This window comes from Triturus cristatus, chromosome 2_2 (genome assembly GCF_964204655.1).
Source record: "Triturus cristatus chromosome 2_2, aTriCri1.1, whole genome shotgun sequence".
Classification (NCBI taxonomy): Eukaryota; Metazoa; Chordata; class Amphibia; order Caudata; family Salamandridae; genus Triturus; species Triturus cristatus.
In genome coordinates, this window is record NC_140582.1 from 16,808,186 (window position 1) to 16,826,102 (window position 17,917).

At 45.8% G+C, this 17,917-nt stretch overlaps 1 protein-coding gene across 1 annotated transcript in view; it reads left to right on the plus strand.

Moving 5' to 3' along the window:
* The first annotated feature begins 1,143 nt into the window (after nt 1–1,143).
* Nucleotides 1,144–17,917, plus strand: part of LOC146861759 (trypsin inhibitor ClTI-1-like) — a 555,664-nt gene continuing 538,890 nt past the window's right edge. The window contains exon 1 of the mRNA XM_085643194.1: nt 1,144–1,250. Coding sequence (XP_085499320.1) covers nt 1,181–1,250 — 70 coding nt within the window. The 5' untranslated portion in view covers nt 1,144–1,180. The remainder of the gene's footprint in view (nt 1,251–17,917) is intronic.

The following is a 17,917-nucleotide window of genomic DNA, read 5'->3' on the forward strand; positions in this document are numbered from 1 at the left end:
TCAAGGAGGAAGCCGTTTCCAATGTTACTGTCCATTTTTCATCTGTATAGACGGAGCATACAACATTCGATCAGACGCATCACTTCTGTCAGATCATCAAGAAGTCTGTCCAATAATCTGTTATGGCGGGCCAATGCTACAGCATGTGTTTTAATCCCACTTAAGGTAAAGGACAGCCAGTGTATGAATAAGGGACTATTTTGTTAATTTTACCAGGTGTGAGGTAGGATCTATGCAATATGTTACACTGAATATATTTAAGCTTTGCATTTTGTGATACTTTTTGATGATATGATATGACCTTATCCCACTCTGTTGTTTAATGCTCGGTGGCGGCTACAGTAAATAAACAAGCACTGGCATAGCCAATAGGTCTCGCCTTTGGGACATTATAAGTGTTTAGCCATGCAACAGTTTATGTTGTTGCACCAAGGATATTGTGCTGCATAACTAAATACTTATAAGGTGCCAAAAGCGAGACCTATTGGCTATGCCAATGCTTGTTTTCTTTACTGACGTTTAGACTAAAACCACCATTGGGACACTGATGGCCTGCACACGCCTCCTCTGTTTCAAGCCTGATCAATATAGGCTAGAGAGGTGCTTCACGTGCTAGGGATACCGGCTTTTCATGTTGCCCACAGAATCGATAGTGTGCTGCATATGGCTGATCACTTATAAGATACCAAAGGCGAGACTTAAAACTATGCTAATGCTTGTTTAAGACGTGTGCCCTGTTAACGGATACGAGATATTGAGAAGTTTCATTTTGCATGTCGTATGCTAATAAATGTATACGTTGGTTACAAGATCGTAGTGTGGCCTCTTCTTGTGCATGTTCCCGGGCTGGGAAGCACGCGACACAATTGAGGTAAGTATATTGAGTCAATTCATTTAAGCCACACGGCACGAACGCTTTCATACCTTGGAATTGTTTTTCAAGGTGAAAAATAATCGTGTTCCCGTTTACAGGACATCTATAAAAAAAAAACACAATGCTACAGACCTTAATGACGTACCGAAAGTGATGCACCTTTCCCTACAGTATGGCCGCCTGATTTGCTGATGCGCTCAGCGGTATAACCAGTACGTGCCCTAGCGTCCTGTTGACGCACACTGGCACGCGAACGACCCGTTGGTTCTGTTGCTCACAGCGGAGGCCGTCAAGTAGGAGGCTGCGATGTTGTTGCAGAGCCCTGAGTTAGGCCGTCCGTTACGGCTGTTGCTCTTTAGCTTAACTCTGAGCGCAGGTAGGAATTGGGGCCGTTCGCAGTCATTCATTTTGGTCAGCCTCATAAGTTTGTTTCAAGCGGGTTTGTCGTTTTGTAAAGGAATGCATCATTGCAGCTGAGTGCTCTAAAACTATTTTTAAGCTAAAGAAACGTTTAAGCAGTCGTCATTTTTATGACATAAAAGTGACCTGCTGTTTAATTTATTTAATTAGGTTTGCACTTATAGTATTTGCCTTTCTCTCTAACTTTGAACCTGCGTAGCTGTTTGGGTTGCCGCCTTTCCAAGAGAAAAATACCGGCCCCTTGTTGTTTTGAGAGTCTTCGATGGAGTGATGCTTCAGTTGGATTTTAAACCAGCATTTGCAATGCAATAGGTCTCGCATTTACGTAAGTTTGAGCTATTGGCATTGTAAATGACAATGTCTTTTATTTATGTTTTAAAAACCAAAACATAAATAAAAGGCATTGTCATTTACAATGCCAATAACTCAAACTCGCGTAAATGCGAGACCTATTGCATTGCAAATGCTTGTTCCTTTCAGCTACCACTTGTAACAAAACCCCACTGCTGCTACACACAGGTGTGGGGAGGGGCCGCTGTGCTCCGAATCAGTGCTTAGGGTAAGGGATTCACTAGAAAAGTGTTGAGCTCGTTACACTCTACTGTGTAGTAGGGAGGGCTGTTGAATTCTGGAGGGGGGATTTAGCGGGCTGATGCCACTGCTATCAGGGCTTCTGTGCACTGTAGTTGGATTTCGATTCCAGCAAAGCTCTTTATCTTCACATGGTCGATAAGGAGGCCAGACAAGCTGGGTAATAAAGCAGCTATTCGTATAAACGCAAGAGACATGTTTCCATTCCGCTGCATGGGTAAACTCTTCAAAAGTGTCCAGTGCCTGGCCCGATAGATGCTTTGATACTGCAGGTATGAGCTGGGGAGGTCACAGGAGCGCCTAGACTCCCGTGACCACTTTTGAACAAAGTGGTATAACAGTGCACAGATTCCAGGGCATATTTACAAGCTCCTCGCGCCACCTGGGATTGGAAAGAAGCCCCTCAAATTTTTACGTAGCGGATTGAGACGTCACAAGACAGCAGTTGGAATCTGAGAACACCTTTCTCATCCAGAAATGGAAATGTTCTGTTACTGAAAGCATTTGGTTATGACACCTTTTCTCCCAAAAGAACAACATGCTTCAGCGGATGACACTTGTTTCTGGATCTCAGCAAAACGTTATTATTGTAACTGACTTTGCATAGGTTTATCTAACTGTACACAGGTGAACTTGCAGAGTCCAAAATAATACGGGTTGACTTTTTTTTCCCGAATTTAACAAAAGACCCAAACGCAAAGTGAACTGCGCTGCCCATGAACAAAGCAGAGAATTCAATTTTCTGTCTCTGACTGACGTCTAAAGTATTTTATTTCGTGGCTCAACCATGTCTGGCCCACTTATGGCATTTTTTAAAAAGTTGCAGGAACATGCGATAACGCAGTGTGTTCCGTTTCAAATACCAAATCTGAGCAGAATCCAAATTTGAGGTCTCCAAAACCAGCAATTCAGCCACCAGGCCACAGCCAGTCCTTACGACTGTTCGCCGGTTATTCCTCCTCACGCCACAGTACCGCTTGCTGTCAAGACATCCTCAACCACGTCAGAGTACAGCATGCAAGGACGACGGAATGCTATTAACAAGCATTGGCCGCACACGCGCCTCGCGTTTAAAGTAAAAAAAACAAGAACTGCCATCGATGCAGCCATTAGCGCTACAAAGGGAGAGTTACGCCCCCAGGCAGTGCTTTACCAATTAAATAAATGCAAATACGTAACTAGATACAGGCAAAACAAGTTTAACCTATTGGCATTGTAAATTACTATGCCTTTTATTTATGTTTTTAAAACAAAAATAAAAGGCATTGTTATTTGCAATGTCAATAGCTAAAACTCGCGTAGATGCGAGACCTATTGTATTGCAAATGCTTGTTTTTATTGTGACACTCGGGTCATGTTTGGCACATTTTAATTCCGTCAGTGAAACTCATTGCATTACTCATGACGGTTTGCCATATTTTCGTAAGCTTTTGTGATATTTTTGTAGAAGGACCAAAACGTATGTAAAATTAAAGCAGAAAAGAGATCACCTCGACCCATTAAAAAAAAAAAGCTCTTAGGTTATAGTTGGGCCAAAAGTCTTATCAGACACACTTCAAATTAGATCGCACACATGTTCCTACACTAGTCCCTTTTGTCAGAAAACATTGAGGGACTACCAACATTCAGTCTGGATTATTCATTCCACACAATACGAGATCCTGCTAAACCTGTGAAGTAAAAAAAATAAACGCATCTGTGCTTTCAACGATTAGCTGAATAAAAAAGCTTCAGAGAAATGATGATGCCATAGCATCTCGAGACACGGGTGGAAAGGACCTACGGCAATGTGCATTTATCATCATGTAGCCAAGACACACATAATTTGCCACATATTTATTTCCAATTTGCGAGTGGGGATTATTTAGAGATCAAAGTTGCACATGCACAAAATGTTGGCGGACTGACTTAGGTGGCAATAAACAATCTGCATGAACTTTGGGTCTGCGCTTGTTTTTCTACAGCTCTGCAAAGAAATTTGGAACGAGGCTTGTGAAGCACAAAATGTATGTTAAATATGCGACGTAAAAAGAATTGGTATTATAAAAATCGGATAATACCACATCAGGTCACCAGCACGAAGCTTGACCCAACACTGCGACTTCAGTGTGAAAAAAAGAGCTGAAATGCCGTTTTCCAATATAATATCCAATTAAAGCTAATCTTGTGGTATTACTGTCAATCAGTGTGGTAACGCTAAAGCATATTTGCGGTTTTATCGTACATTTTCCAGCAAATGTAAATGATAATACGCAAAGTAATATACCGCAAGCACAATGTGCCTTTTGCAGGAACGCATTAGGCAGTACATTATGCAGGCAACCCTCTTAATGCCTAAAACAATGTAAGGATGTCGTACTGCATAATGTAAAAAAATTATAAAAGAGAAAATGCTGAATCTATCTGATATTGTCGTGTCAGAAATGGATTTTGAAACTCTTGACTAACGATACGCACTGTTTGTTCTTAGCATTCACCGAATTTCAAGCCCATTATAGGTTCCAAGAAAAGTCCTTATTCCAAATATAACCACAATCGTTTTCTGGTGTCCTAGAGAGACAGACGCGAGTCCGGCTGTTCCTAAGTAATAACAGTGTTTGTAGAGTACAGTGCGTGTCGGAAGGAAAGCTGCGGGGTTGTTATACAAGCCATAAGCATGGTTAAACATATCCGAAAAAGTGTATCGTTTAATTTCTTTTGTTTTTCGTAACATGTTATTGTTGTTCGTTTCACATCAGTCTTGTTTTAGGCTGTAGTTAAAGTGATCGGAGACGCGATCAAGCAAGCAGAAAGGAAACTGATTAGAAGGGAGGGGGTAGTGTGAAAACAGCGGGGAGAGAAGGGAGGGTGTAATAAAAAACAAAGGAGCCAAAGCTATAGAGAAGGGAGGGGGGAGTGGGAGCAGCTGTGCATGTGCATGTGATCGTGCACTCAAGGTTTAGGCCAGCCAAAAGACTGTGGGTAGCACTTCGAAAATCCCTCATACAAAATGTCTCTTCGAGCCTTTGACTCACCGAGACCTAAAAATCGCCCCACCGCATGTCCATTAAAGGTACGTGGGTTGCAAACTTTTGTTGTTCTAAAAAGTGGGTTGTGGTTCGAAAAAGTTTGGGAACCACGGCTCTATGATGATCTTGAGTGATCTATATATGAATGATGGTAAAACGAAAACCTCCAATGTAAAAACACATTGGAGGAAACCAAATCTGGGAAAACAAATTTTAAGGAAAAAAAATAAATCGAAAAGTAAAGAAAACATTTTAAAAGAACAATACTTTTAAACAAAAATCCAAAATTACATTAAACTTGTGTGGAGTTTACGAGAAGTGTCTTGTTTTGGGGTTCAGGGATGGCTAATCATTAGGGGTCCGGAGGGTGTTTTTTGTGGTCGGGAATGGGTGGAGTTCAGGCACAGAAAGGGAATTTAGGGTTTAGGAATGGGTGGAGTCTAGGGATGCAGAAGGTTTTTAAAGTTCAGTGATGGGTAAAGTTCAGGGGTGGTGAGCTTTTAGCATTCAGGATTCGGTGCAGTTTAGGTTGGTGAGGGGTTTCCAGGATTCATGGCTGGGTGGAGTTTAGACATAGAAAGTGATTTAGGGTTCAGGGAAGGGTAGGGTGTAGGGGTGGTAAGGTTTTTTTAGGGTTGTGAATGAGTGCTGTTTAAGGGCAGAGAGGGAATTTTTCAGGACTGAGGGGTAGGTGGAGCCTGGGGGTGGTGAAGACTAAAGCAGACAAGCATTGGCATAGCCAATAGATCTCGCTTTTGGGACTTTATAAGTATTTAGTTATGCAGCACGATAGCCTTGGTGCAACAACATTAACTGTTTCATGGTTTAACATTTATAAGGCCCCAAAGGCGAGACCTATTGGCTATGCCAATGCTTTTTTATTTTTAAAGGACAAGCAGTGTGTTATATCCTAAGTATTACATTTAATTGTAATAAGCCTAGGTCCTCCTAGCTGCTCAGCCAGAGTGAGAGATGGTAGCGGAATGTTGGTGTGACTGTGATGCGTGGAATGCCTGGGTGAATGAGTGGTGACTTTTGGAGATGGGCTGAGCAGCCAGGCAGGCTGCTCCTGGTGGGGCTGGTGTAGGAGCTGGTACATAGCTGATCCTTGATTGATACCACTTGACCTGGAACTAATAAAGAAGACTTAGAAACTTACAACATGGCTACAAGTGTGTTTTCATGTACAGAGCACAGCACAATGCTATCAGGCTCTGGCTGCTTCTTAGTGGTAGAGAGAGAGGTGTGTAGAGAAAGAGAGAGAGGTGTGTAGAGAAAGAGAGAGAGGTGTGTAGAGAAAGAGAGAGAGGTGTGTAGAGAAAGAAAGAGAGAGAGGTGTGTAGAGAGGGAGGTGTGTAGAGAGGGAGGTGTGTAGAGAGGGAGGTGTGTAGAGAGGGAGGTGTGTAGAGAGGGAGGTGTGTAGAGAGGGAGGTGTGTAGAGAGAGAGGTGTGTAGAGAGAGAGGTGTGTAGAGAGAGAGGTGTGTATAGAGAGAGGTGTGTAGAGAGAGAGGTGTGTAGAGGGAGAGAGAGAGGTGTGTAGAGAGAGAGAGAGGTGTGTAGAGAGAGAGAGAGAGGTGTGTATAGAGAGAGGTGTGTAGCGAGAGAGAGAGCTGTGTAGAGAGAGAGCTGTGTAGAGAGAGAGCTGTGTAGAGAGAGAGCTGTGTAGAGAGAGAGCTGTGTAGAGAGAGAGCTGTGTAGAGAGAGAGCTGTGTAGAGAGAGAGCTGTGTAAAGAGAGAGAGGTGTGTAGAGAGAGAGAGAGGTGTGTAGAGAGAGAGGGGTGTGTAGAGAGAGAGGGAGAGGTGTGTAGAGGGAGAGGTGTGTAGAGAGAGAGAGAGCGGTGTGTAGAGAGAGAGAGAGCGGTGTGTAGAGAGAGAGAGAGAGCGGTGTGTAGAGAGAGAGAGAGAGTGGTGTGTAGAGAGAGAGAGAGCGGTGTGTAGAGAGCGAGAGGTGTGTAGAGAGCGAGAGGTGTGTAGAGAGAGAGAGGTGTGTAGAGAGAGAGGGGTGTGTAGAGAGAGAGGGAGAGGTGTGTAGAGGGAGAGGTGTGTAGAGAGAGAGAGAGCGGTGTGTAGAGAGTGGCGTGTAGAGAGAGAGAGCGGTGTGTAGAGAGTGGCGTGTAGAGAGAGAGAGCGGTGTGTAGAGAGAGAGAGAGAGAGAGAGAGCGGTGTGTAGAGAGAGAGAGAGCGGTGTGTAGAGAGAGAGAGAGCGGTGTGTAGAGAGAGAGAGAGCGGTGTGTAGAGAGAGAGAGGGGTGTGTAGAGAGAGAGAGGGGTGTGTAGAGAGAGAGAGGGGTGTGTAGAGAGAGAGGGGTGTGTAGAGAGAGAGGGGTGTGTAGAGAGAGAGGGGTGTGTAGAGGGAGAGGTGTGTAGAGGGAGAGGTGTGTAGAGGGAGAGGGAGAGCTGTGTAGAGAGAGAGGGAGAGCTGTGTAGAGAGAGAGGGAGAGCTGTGTAGAGAGAGAGGGAGAGCTGTGTAGAGAGAGAGGGAGAGCTGTGTAGAGAGAGAGAGCTGTGTAGAGAGAGAGAGAGCTGTGTAGAGAGCGAGAGGTGTGTAGAGAGAGAGAGAGGGGTGTGTAGAGAGTGGGAGAGGTGTGTAGAGAGAGAGGGAGAGGTGTGTAGAGAGAGAGGGAGAGGTGTGTAGAGAGAGAGGGAGAGGTGTGTAGAGAGAGAGGGAGAGGTGTGTAGAGAGAGAGGGAGAGGTGTGTAGAGAGAGGGAGAGGTGTGTAGAGAGAGGGAGAGGTGTGTAGAGAGAGGGAGAGGTGTGTAGAGGGAGAGGTGTGTAGAGAGAGAGGGAGAGGTGTGTAGAGGGAGAGGTGTGTAGAGAGAGAGGAAGAGGTGTGTAGAGAGAGAGGAAGAGCTGTGAAGAGAGAGAGGGAGAGGTGTGAAGAGAGAGAGGGAGAGGTGTGAAGAGAGAGAGGGAGAGGTGTGAAGAGAGAGAGGGAGAGGTGTGTAGAGAGAGAGGGAGAGGTGTGTAGAGAGAGGGAGAGGTGTGTAGAGAGAGGGAGAGGTGTGTAGAGAGAGAGGGAGAGGTGTGTAGAGAGAGAGGGAGAGGTGTGTAGAGAGAGAGGGAGAGGTGTGTAGAGAGAGAGGGAGAGGTGTGTAGAGAGAGAGGGAGAGGTGTGTAGGGAGAGGTGTGTAGAGAGAGAGAGCTGTGTAGAGAGAGAGAGAGAGAGCTGTGTAGGGAGAGAGAGAGAGAGGGCTGTGTAGAGAGAGGGCTGTGTAGAGAGAGGGCTGTGTAGAGAGAGAGCTGTGTAGAGAGAGAGCTGTGTAGAGAGAGAGGTGTGTATAGAATGAGAGAGGTGTGTATAGAATGAGAGAGGTGTATAGAGAGAGAGAGGTGTAGAGAGAGAGGGAGAGGTGTGTAGAGAGAGAGGTGTAGAGAGAGAGGGAGAGGTGTGTAGAGAGAGAGGTGTGTAGAGAGGGAGAGGTGTGTAGAGAGAGAGGTGTGTAGAGAGAGAGAGGTGTGTAGAGAGAGAGAGGTGTGTAGAGAGAGAGAGGTGTGTAGAGAGAGAGAGGTGTGTAGAGAGAGAGAGGTGTGTAGAGAGAGAGAGGTGTGTAGAGAGAGAGAGGTGTGTAGAGAGAGAGAGGTGTGTAGAGAGAGAGAGAGAGAGCTGTGTAGAGAGCGAGAGGTGTGTAGAGAGAGAGAGAGGTAGAGAGAGAGAGAGGGGTGTGTAGAGAGTGGGAGAGGTGTGTAGAGAGAGAGGGAGAGGTGTGTAGAGAGAGAGGGAGAGGTGTGTAGAGAGAGAGGGAGAGGTGTGTAGAGAGAGAGGGAGAGGTGTGTAGAGAGAGAGGGAGAGGTGTGTAGAGAGAGGGAGAGGTGTGTAGAGAGAGGGAGAGGTGTGTAGAGAGAGGGAGAGGTGTGTAGAGGGAGAGGTGTGTAGAGAGAGAGGGAGAGGTGTGTAGAGGGAGAGGTGTGTAGAGAGAGAGGAAGAGGTGTGTAGAGAGAGAGGAAGAGCTGTGAAGAGAGAGAGGGAGAGGTGTGAAGAGAGAGAGGGAGAGGTGTGAAGAGAGAGAGGGAGAGGTGTGAAGAGAGAGAGGGAGAGGTGTGTAGAGAGAGAGGGAGAGGTGTGTAGAGAGAGGGAGAGGTGTGTAGAGAGAGGGAGAGGTGTGTAGAGAGAGAGGGAGAGGTGTGTAGAGAGAGAGGGAGAGGTGTGTAGAGAGAGAGGGAGAGGTGTGTAGAGAGAGAGGGAGAGGTGTGTAGAGAGAGAGGGAGAGGTGTGTAGGGAGAGGTGTGTAGAGAGAGAGAGCTGTGTAGAGAGAGAGAGAGAGAGCTGTGTAGGGAGAGAGAGAGAGAGGGCTGTGTAGAGAGAGGGCTGTGTAGAGAGAGGGCTGTGTAGAGAGAGGGCTGTGTAGAGAGAGAGCTGTGTAGAGAGAGAGCTGTGTAGAGAGAGAGGTGTGTATAGAATGAGAGAGGTGTATAGAGAGAGAGAGGTGTAGAGAGAGAGGGAGAGGTGTGTAGAGAGAGAGGTGTAGAGAGAGAGGGAGAGGTGTGTAGAGAGAGAGGTGTGTAGAGAGGGAGAGGTGTGTAGAGAGAGAGGTGTGTAGAGAGAGAGAGGTGTGTAGAGAGAGAGAGGTGTGTAGAGAGAGAGAGGTGTGTAGAGAGAGAGAGGTGTGTAGAGAGAGAGAGGTGTGTAGAGAGAGAGAGGTGTGTAGAGAGAGAGAGGTGTGTAGAGAGAGAGAGGTGTGTAGAGAGAGAGAGGTGTGTAAACAGTGAGAGGTGTGTAAAGAGTGAGAGGTGTGTAAAGAGAGAGAGGTGTGTAAAGAGAGAGAGGTGTGTAAAGAGAGAGAGGTGTGTAGAGAGAGAGAGAGAGCGGTGTGTAGAGAGAGAGAGAGCGGTGTGTAGAGAGAGAGAGAGAGAGCGGTGTGTAGAGAGAGAGAGAGCGAGAGGTGTGTAGAGAGAGAGAGAGCGAGAGGTGTGTAGAGAGAGAGAGAGCGAGAGTTGTGTAGAGAGCGAGAGTTGTGTAGAGAGCGAGAGGTGTGTAGAGAGCGAGAGGTGTGTAGAGAGAGAGGGGTGTGTAGAGAGAGAGGGGTGTGTAGAGGGAGAGGTGTGTAGAGGGAGAGGTGTGTAGAGGGAGAGGTGTGTAGAGGGAGAGGTGTGTAGAGGGAGAGGTGTGTAGAGAGAGAGAGGGAGAGGTGTGTAGAGAGAGAGGGAGAGGTGTGTAGAGAGAGGGAGAGGTGTGTAGAGAGAGGGAGAGGTGTGTAGAGAGAGAGAGGGAGAGGTGTGTAGAGAGAGGGAGAGGTGTGTAGAGAGAGGGAGAGGTGTGTAGAGAGAGGGAGAGGTGTGTAGGGAGAGGCGTGTAGAGAGAGGGAGAGGTGTGTAGAGGGAGAGGTGTGTAGAGAGAGAGGGAGAGGTGTGTAGAGAGAGAGGGAGAGGTGTGTAGAGAGAGGGAGAGGTGTGTAGAGAGAGAGGTGTAGAGAGAGAGGTGTAGAGAGAGAGGTGTGTAGAGAGAGAGGTGTGTAGAGAGAGAGGTGTGTAGAGAGAGAGGTGTGTAGAGAGAGAGGTGTGTAGAGAGAGAGAGGTGTGAATAGAGAGAGGTGTGAATAGAGAGAGGCGTGTAGAGAGAGAGGCGTGTAGAGAGAGAGAGAGTGGCGTGTAGAGAGAGAGAGGCGTGTAGAGAGAGAGAGGTGTGTAGAGAGAGAGAGGTGTGTAGAGAGAGAGGTGTGTAGAGAGAGAGGTGTGTAGAGAGAGAGAGAGGTGTGTAGAGAGAGAGAGAGAGAGAGGTGTGTGTAGAGAGAGAGGTGTGTGTAGAGAGAGAGGTGTGTGTAGAGAGAGAGGTGTGTGTAGAGAGAGAGGTGTGTGTAGAGAGAGAGATGTGTGTAGAGAGAGAGAGAGAGATGTGTGGAGAGAGAGAGAGGTGTGGAGAGAGAGAGAGGTGTGGAGAGAGAGAGAGGTGTGGAGAGAGAGAGAGAGAGGTGTGGAGAGAGAGAGAGAGAGAGGTGTGTAGAGAGAGAGAGAGGTGTGTGTAGAGAGAGAGAGGTGTGTGTAGAGAGAGAGAGGTGTGTAGAGAGAGAGAGAGAGAGGTGTGTAGAGAGATAGAGAGAGAGGTGTGTAGAGAGATAGAGGTGTGTAGAGAGAGAGAGAGAGGTGTGTAGAGAGAGAGAGAGAGGTGTGTAGAGAGAGAGAGAGAGAGAGGTGTGGAGAGAGAGTGGTTTGGAGAGAGAGAGAGAGGTTTGGAGAGAGAGAGAGAGGTTTGGAGAGAGAGAGAGGTGTGGAGAGAGAGAGGTGTGGAGAGAAGTGTGTAGAGAGAGAGGTGTGTAGAGAGAGGTGTGTAGAGAGAGCGAGAGGGTTTGTATAGAGAGAGGGGTGTATAGAGAGAGAGAGGGGTGTATAGAGAGAGAGAGGTGTGTGTAGAGAGAGAGAGAGATGTGTAGAGAGAGAGAGGTTAAGGGACTTGATCGGACTCCATGATTGTTGTGAGCGTTGCGTGTCCTGTTGTGGAGAGAAGGGTTCATAGCCCTTTAGTTTGAATGCTTAAAGAAGCAAGATGTCTTGCATCTTGTGTCTCTCTGATGGCCACTGATGTACCTCCCTCGCTGTCGTGCTGTGCCTTGTTATAGTGCTGCTAGTGATGTCATAGAGTTCACCCTCCCCATTCAGAGTGTATCAGTTGGGCCTTCGCTAAATCTGTCAAGGGATGCTCTAACCCATTTACCTGGCTACCTACTTTGTATACTCGGTCAAATGTGAATTAAGATTTCTATATGTACTGGCTTCAAGTTATATGTACCTGTGCCAGGCTTTGTTCAATGTGGCCATAAATCTAAATTATTGAAAATGTAGGTGGGCAGAGTTGCCACCCTACCTATCTACGTAGGCTCTAGGTATAAATTGGTTCTATTTCAATGTAAGCCAACGGGGAAAATATCCCCAATTTGTTTTCAAAATCTCCCTTTTTCATATCCAAGTGTTGCCTTGTAGGTGTGATGACCAGCCAGGACACAGGATTGCGTAGCTCTAGTTGAGGTAGATTCTGTTACACATGATATTATTAAACGCTGCATTGTCATTGGAAATGTATACGTTAGTATGGTACGAGCGTGAGCTGGAATGTACAGGGAGAATATGTACGGGGAGTATGAAGGGAGCCAGGAATGTTCAGTCAGGACCAGTTCCTTGGATTGATCGGGACATAGACATACTCTTATAGATGTTATCTTCTGTACGCATTAAAATATTGTCGTCGCTCCTACAATTGTTCCCGTGCCATTATTGAGGAAGCCTCACTTACCTTACATTGGCAACAAGCGGGACAAGAATCAAAGTATTGTATTTTTGGGCCTCTTTTAACAAATTACCGCGGAGAGTTCAAGTTCGGGAAGGATCTTGACATCGATTTTGCCATCATCCCAGTTGTTTCAATATTTGCATGTTGTTTGCCATCTACCATTTGGTGAATTGGGTTGGGTGAACAAATGCAAAGTCTTGCACCCTTCGTGAAAATCTCCATTACTTCCTGGCTCATAGAGTCACGTTGCTATGTAACAGGCTTTACCCTGGATATTAATGTTACGGCCATCAAAGTGAAAGTGATCGCGGGCTGGAAGGGTGCCCGCGCACATGCATGCAAGCTGTAGGCCACAGCGGTAGAATTTTCTGGAGCCCTTACTAAAGGTCTCGCTTGAGCTAGTGCATGCTCTAGCTCAGGCAAGACCTAGAAAAGCAGACTTGGCTAGGAATCCAATTCAGCTTACCACAGAAAACATACCCGGGTTTAACTGTGACATCTTCAGGATTTGTTTAGGTTAATCACTATTTTGTGAATCTGTCTTGGCACCAAAACCTCTTTCCTTTTAAACATATTCATCCCCTCATGTAAGCCTATCGCTTATTGTACCCTTTCGTGTCACCCAAATCTGCCTTCATTTGCGCCGCAACTACTCCTCCCGACTATCCCTATTCTCAACAATCCCCATCATGCATCTCAAGTCCTTTCCTATCAACTGTACAACTCACCTTCCTTCCATCATGTCTCCTTCCACCCCCTGTCAACCATCTGCTATATCACACCCTTTGCACCTATTCCCATCTGTGGCCTATCCCCTGGCTGCACATTGTGCTTATGCCATGAATTCACAGCTGTCTCCTTATTTGATGGTACCTTCTCCCATCAAGCAACAATGTCAACTTAGGGGGGGGGGGAGGATGTGGCCTAACGGCTAGTGCGGTCACTCTCAGATCTGGGGAACCGGGTTTGAGTCTCAGCAGTGACGATCAACATCCTGTGTAACGGGCGCTCATGTAAAGCTCTCCCAACAACTGATACCTTCGGGTCAAGTTTGCGCTGTATAAAACACTGGGGTAAAAAAAAAAAAAATGTTCCTACTCTCAACTATACTTTAATTCTACTGTGATCCAGCCTAGCTACATTCTATTAACAGTGCTTCCACATATATCCAGTGGGATGTATGTTCATACATCGCGCACCATTCCATCGCATGCTTTTACCACGTGCATAATACATCGCAAAAACCACAACATCTGCAATTTTCACATCACACGTTGTTGCAACGCCAATGCGTTGTTTCCTATTGGCAAGTACATAACATCGCAGCTTGCCAAATCGCATGTCATTACAACGTGTTCTTTGTGTCCTACCACAGTGAGAAGTGGCGGTTATCGATAACACATCAAGTGATCTGTTCCACTGCATCCTTCTGTCTTTCCGGGGTAAATCTATCACCTGGCTGGAAGAGGTGGCAGGGTGAGCATCACAAACACAGCTGGCTCTCAAGGATGCGCACGCCACGGGCATTTAACAGCAAGGAGCCGCAGTAAGAACTGGTCCGGGTGCAAATCTTTCCCCCCCTGCATTTTTTTCCGAAAATCGACCAACATGAATTCAGAGTAACAAAGATGAGAAGTCACATTCTGCTAAATATTTACAGTCTCCAAATATTCACAGGAATGTCACTTCGTTTTACATAGAGTCAGACATGCTAGCGCGAGTTCAGTGAGTTTGTGTAAAATTGATTTGTTTAATTTTCTGATAAGCGGACTTTCTTCCTTTGCAATGACATTTTCATATTTAACCATCAGTTGCGATATTTGATATTCAAATTCTGCACATTTGTTTTGCTATACATCAGTCCGTGTCTGAGAATCTGTAGTAAGTGAATGTGGCCTTACTACTTATATCTGTCATAGTGTCGTACTTTAGAATTTGGGACTGCGTAGGAGGCAGGGCCCTACCCCTGTCTATCCCGGTATTAGTGAATTGCGAATGGTTAATGCGGTATTTACAAGTGCTTTGTATAACGTTTTAGCTATGAATGCACTGTGTATACGTTATTATACTTCACTACGTGGGTTCCATTTTAGAGCGGTGGCCATCTTATGGTTGCCCTCACATAGGCTACATAGCATGAAGCAAATACGGGCCTTTTAGAGCACATGTGCCTTTCTTTGACTTCTCTGTGACCTGGGCAGCTTGGCTCCGCTGCCCCAGGTCAGTCCGGTCTCACGAGTTCCCCGTCCTCAGGCCACCTGTGATTAGCATCAGGGCTTGACACACCATAAAACCTTTACATTAAACACGAACCTCCAGCTAATCTCTTTCTCACCTGACTGTTCCTGCTTTATGGCTTGTTTTCCAAACAGGAGATGCTCATGTTTATTGGGGCCTATCGATATCTGATGTGGGATCTGAGCCTTGCTGGGTAAATAATTGCGGGCTGGCTTAACTGGAATGTGGGATGGTCATCATGACTCTGCCTTTTCGTTTGAAATGTATACCTTTATATGGCCATATCGTAAACCAAGGAATGTGTGCCTGAAGCATGATATTTTGTATTTAAGGAGAAGCCCGTTTCTGTGATTTTCAGCAGTCTCCTAAGAACATACACGCTGTTGTACTTCTTGGATACCTGTAATTGGTCTGCAGCCAATAAACTGATCTTTGACTTCACCCAGAAGACTCTGTGTTTCTGTAGGTCTGAAACAGGAAGAACCCGAAGTCATAGGGTGTGTTCCCCTGCACCGCTGGGCTTAAAATTCCCAGTACTTCAATAGTGTACAGAGAAACGGCCTTCCGTCACTCTGCACGGGAAGGTGGAAGGTTAGACAAGCTCAGTCAAGCGCTTCACACAGCGAGCTGCCACAGTAAACATAATGTTTTCGAGTTACACTGTGAGGTCAATAGTTTAAATGGCAAATAGTCACCCCTTTCCCAGCCGCTGTGCCTAACTGTTCACCGTCCAGCCCTACCAAGTGTGTATTGAGGTGTGCATACAAAAGCTGACAAGGTATTGCAGTGGGCACGGATAACACTTTTTGTGTAAAAGTTTGTGTACAGAGCGTTCCAGTTGTTTTAAATAATCAAATCTTGTGGTCTTTTCTGGCTTTACCTTTATTCTCCCTATCTACTCCGCTGGCTATTAAGCACTTGTCCCAGCACTCGGCTGTAGTCAAAAACACGGCAGACTGCTTTTATAGTATCTGCCACTTGGAGGCAGCAGAGTCGCGTCTCTTTTACATGCTCGCTATTTTATTATTGGACCTTCATCCATCCACCTTTTCATCCATCCATCCACCCATCATTCATCCATCAACCCGTCATCCATCCATCAACCCGTCATCCATCCATCAACCCGTCACTCATCCACCAACCCTTTCATCCATCCATCAACCCGTCATTCATCCACCCACCCACCCTTTCATCCATCCACCCTTCATCCATGTCCACCCACACTTTCATCCATCCATCCGTACATCCTTCATCCATCCACCCTTTCATCCATATCCACTCACCCTTTCATCCATCCATCCACCCATCATTCATCCACCCACCTTTTCACACATCCATCCACCCATCATTCATCCACCCACCCTTTCATCCATCCTTCAACCTTTCATCCATCCACCCTTACATCCATATCCACCCACCCTTTCATCCATATCCACCCACCCTTTCATCCATATCCACCCACCCTTTCATTCATCCGTACATCCTTCATCCATCCACCCTTTCATCCATCCACCCATCATTCATCCACCCACCTTTGCACACATCCATCCATCCTTTCATCCATCCACCCACCCTTTCATCCATCCATCCACCCATCATTCATCCACCCATTAATCACTCATGTATTCTGAGCCGTGTGAAACATCTTACAATAATAACATTGCGTGACTGTATTAATTTACTTTTAATGTACACGTGTGCCGAATACCAAGTTTACAATAATGACATCGCGTCACTGTATCAGTTTTCCCGTCTGTATGTGTGCCGAATACCAAGCAATGCTTCAAATTCTATTAGTTTCTGTGCCACCTGTTTTCCCGTCAAGGTATTAATTGACTTTTGTGCCGGTTTTCCAGTGTTAACATCGCATCAATGCTTACACTTTACATCGCATTAACGTTTTTCCATTTTTAACAATTTTATTATAACAATGCACAATGCTTACACATCGCATTAACGTTGTTCTATTTTTAACAATTGTATTATAACAATGCTTACAATTTTAACATCGTAAAGTTGCGTTGTTCTGGCTTACGATGGTATAACTTACGATGTAAATGTGTACGCGTTGCTGTGCCTTACGATGTAAACGTTATTGCGATGTTCTAATTGCGTTGTGATGTCCCCCCGAAGTGATCACATCGTTGCGGTGGGTGTTCGCCATCCAGTGTCACTCATTTCCTGTTGACTTCACAATCAAACTTCCACGTTCTGCCACAAGTCATTCAATCGAATATCCTCCAATCTCACCCTCTTCCAAGAACCATTCTCAGACTATCCACACCTATCTTCATCTGTCATAATCCACTCTCACTGTCTGTTCCATTGTATTGTCACATTCATTAGGCTGTCCCGACAGATTATGTTAGCCCACCTTCTTTTCTGACATCAGGAAAATAACTGTGAGGTAAATACTCATATAGATTTCTTGTAATCTGCAGGTCACAAATTCGAAACCCTCCAACACAAACTTACATCCTTCTGAGATTGGTAAATGAAGTATGATGAAAGAGTGCAACATTAACAACTGTCATTTACAACTTCCGTAACATAAAAAAAGTGTTTTATAAAAAGTTATATCCTGCTTCCCCATCACCACTGAAGTAATCACAGCAACAAACCGTAAGTGGAATCTTCTTCATTCATGGGTTACAATAGCTGCATCTCCAGCTTGCCACAAGTGCTTCGTCTCAGTCCGACTCCTGCTGTCAACATTCCAGGAGAGCGTTCACTCCAACATTCTAATGATGAACCATTGGGTCAAGGGGAGGAGGGGTGCGGGGATATACCAAGAGGGAAGGATGCAACACATCTTCCTCCCCGAAGAAGAGGGAACAGGGGGAACAGGGATACATCATCGTATACTGGATGACAGGCAAACGATAACAGAACAAAGACCAGGAGTACATGTGGCCCTTCAACACATCTTATAGTCTCTGTGCCAAAGAGGAGAATTTTTGGATCTTTGTCTCCTTCTCTCCTGCCCCTCCTCAAGTATGCTGCCATAACCTTGTGACTCATCTACTTCTCTAGTGCTAGAATCAACAGGATTCGTGGCTACTCTATCCATACTCCACATTTTACCATTCTCTAGTATGACCACATTATTCTTAACCTCTTTGATCTTTTCCGGAGGTAAGAATTTGTCCCCTTTGTCGCCCAGGCCATAGGGTTTTCTGATCCATACCCTTTGTCCTGGGACTAGAGACCTGTTCCTGGTACCCCATTTCCTGTCATACCACTCCTTGTATTTTTGTTGTTTGTCTGAAATTTTCTTTCTGAACTCAACCGGATTGACCCCCACTTCCTTTCTCTGGGGCAACCAATTGGGAGATAACTTTGATCCCGCTTTCCTCCCCCTCAACAGCTCAAACGGGGAATACCCAGTGGTCAGATTGGGAGAGGTATGGTATGACCATAGCATATCTCTCACAGTCGATTCAATTGGCTTACGTGATGCAGTAGCCAACTGAATGCATCCTTTCAACAATCTATTAGCTCTCTCCATCTTTCCATTGGCTTTAGGACAATATAAAGGTGTACGTATGTGAGCAATGGACATGTCC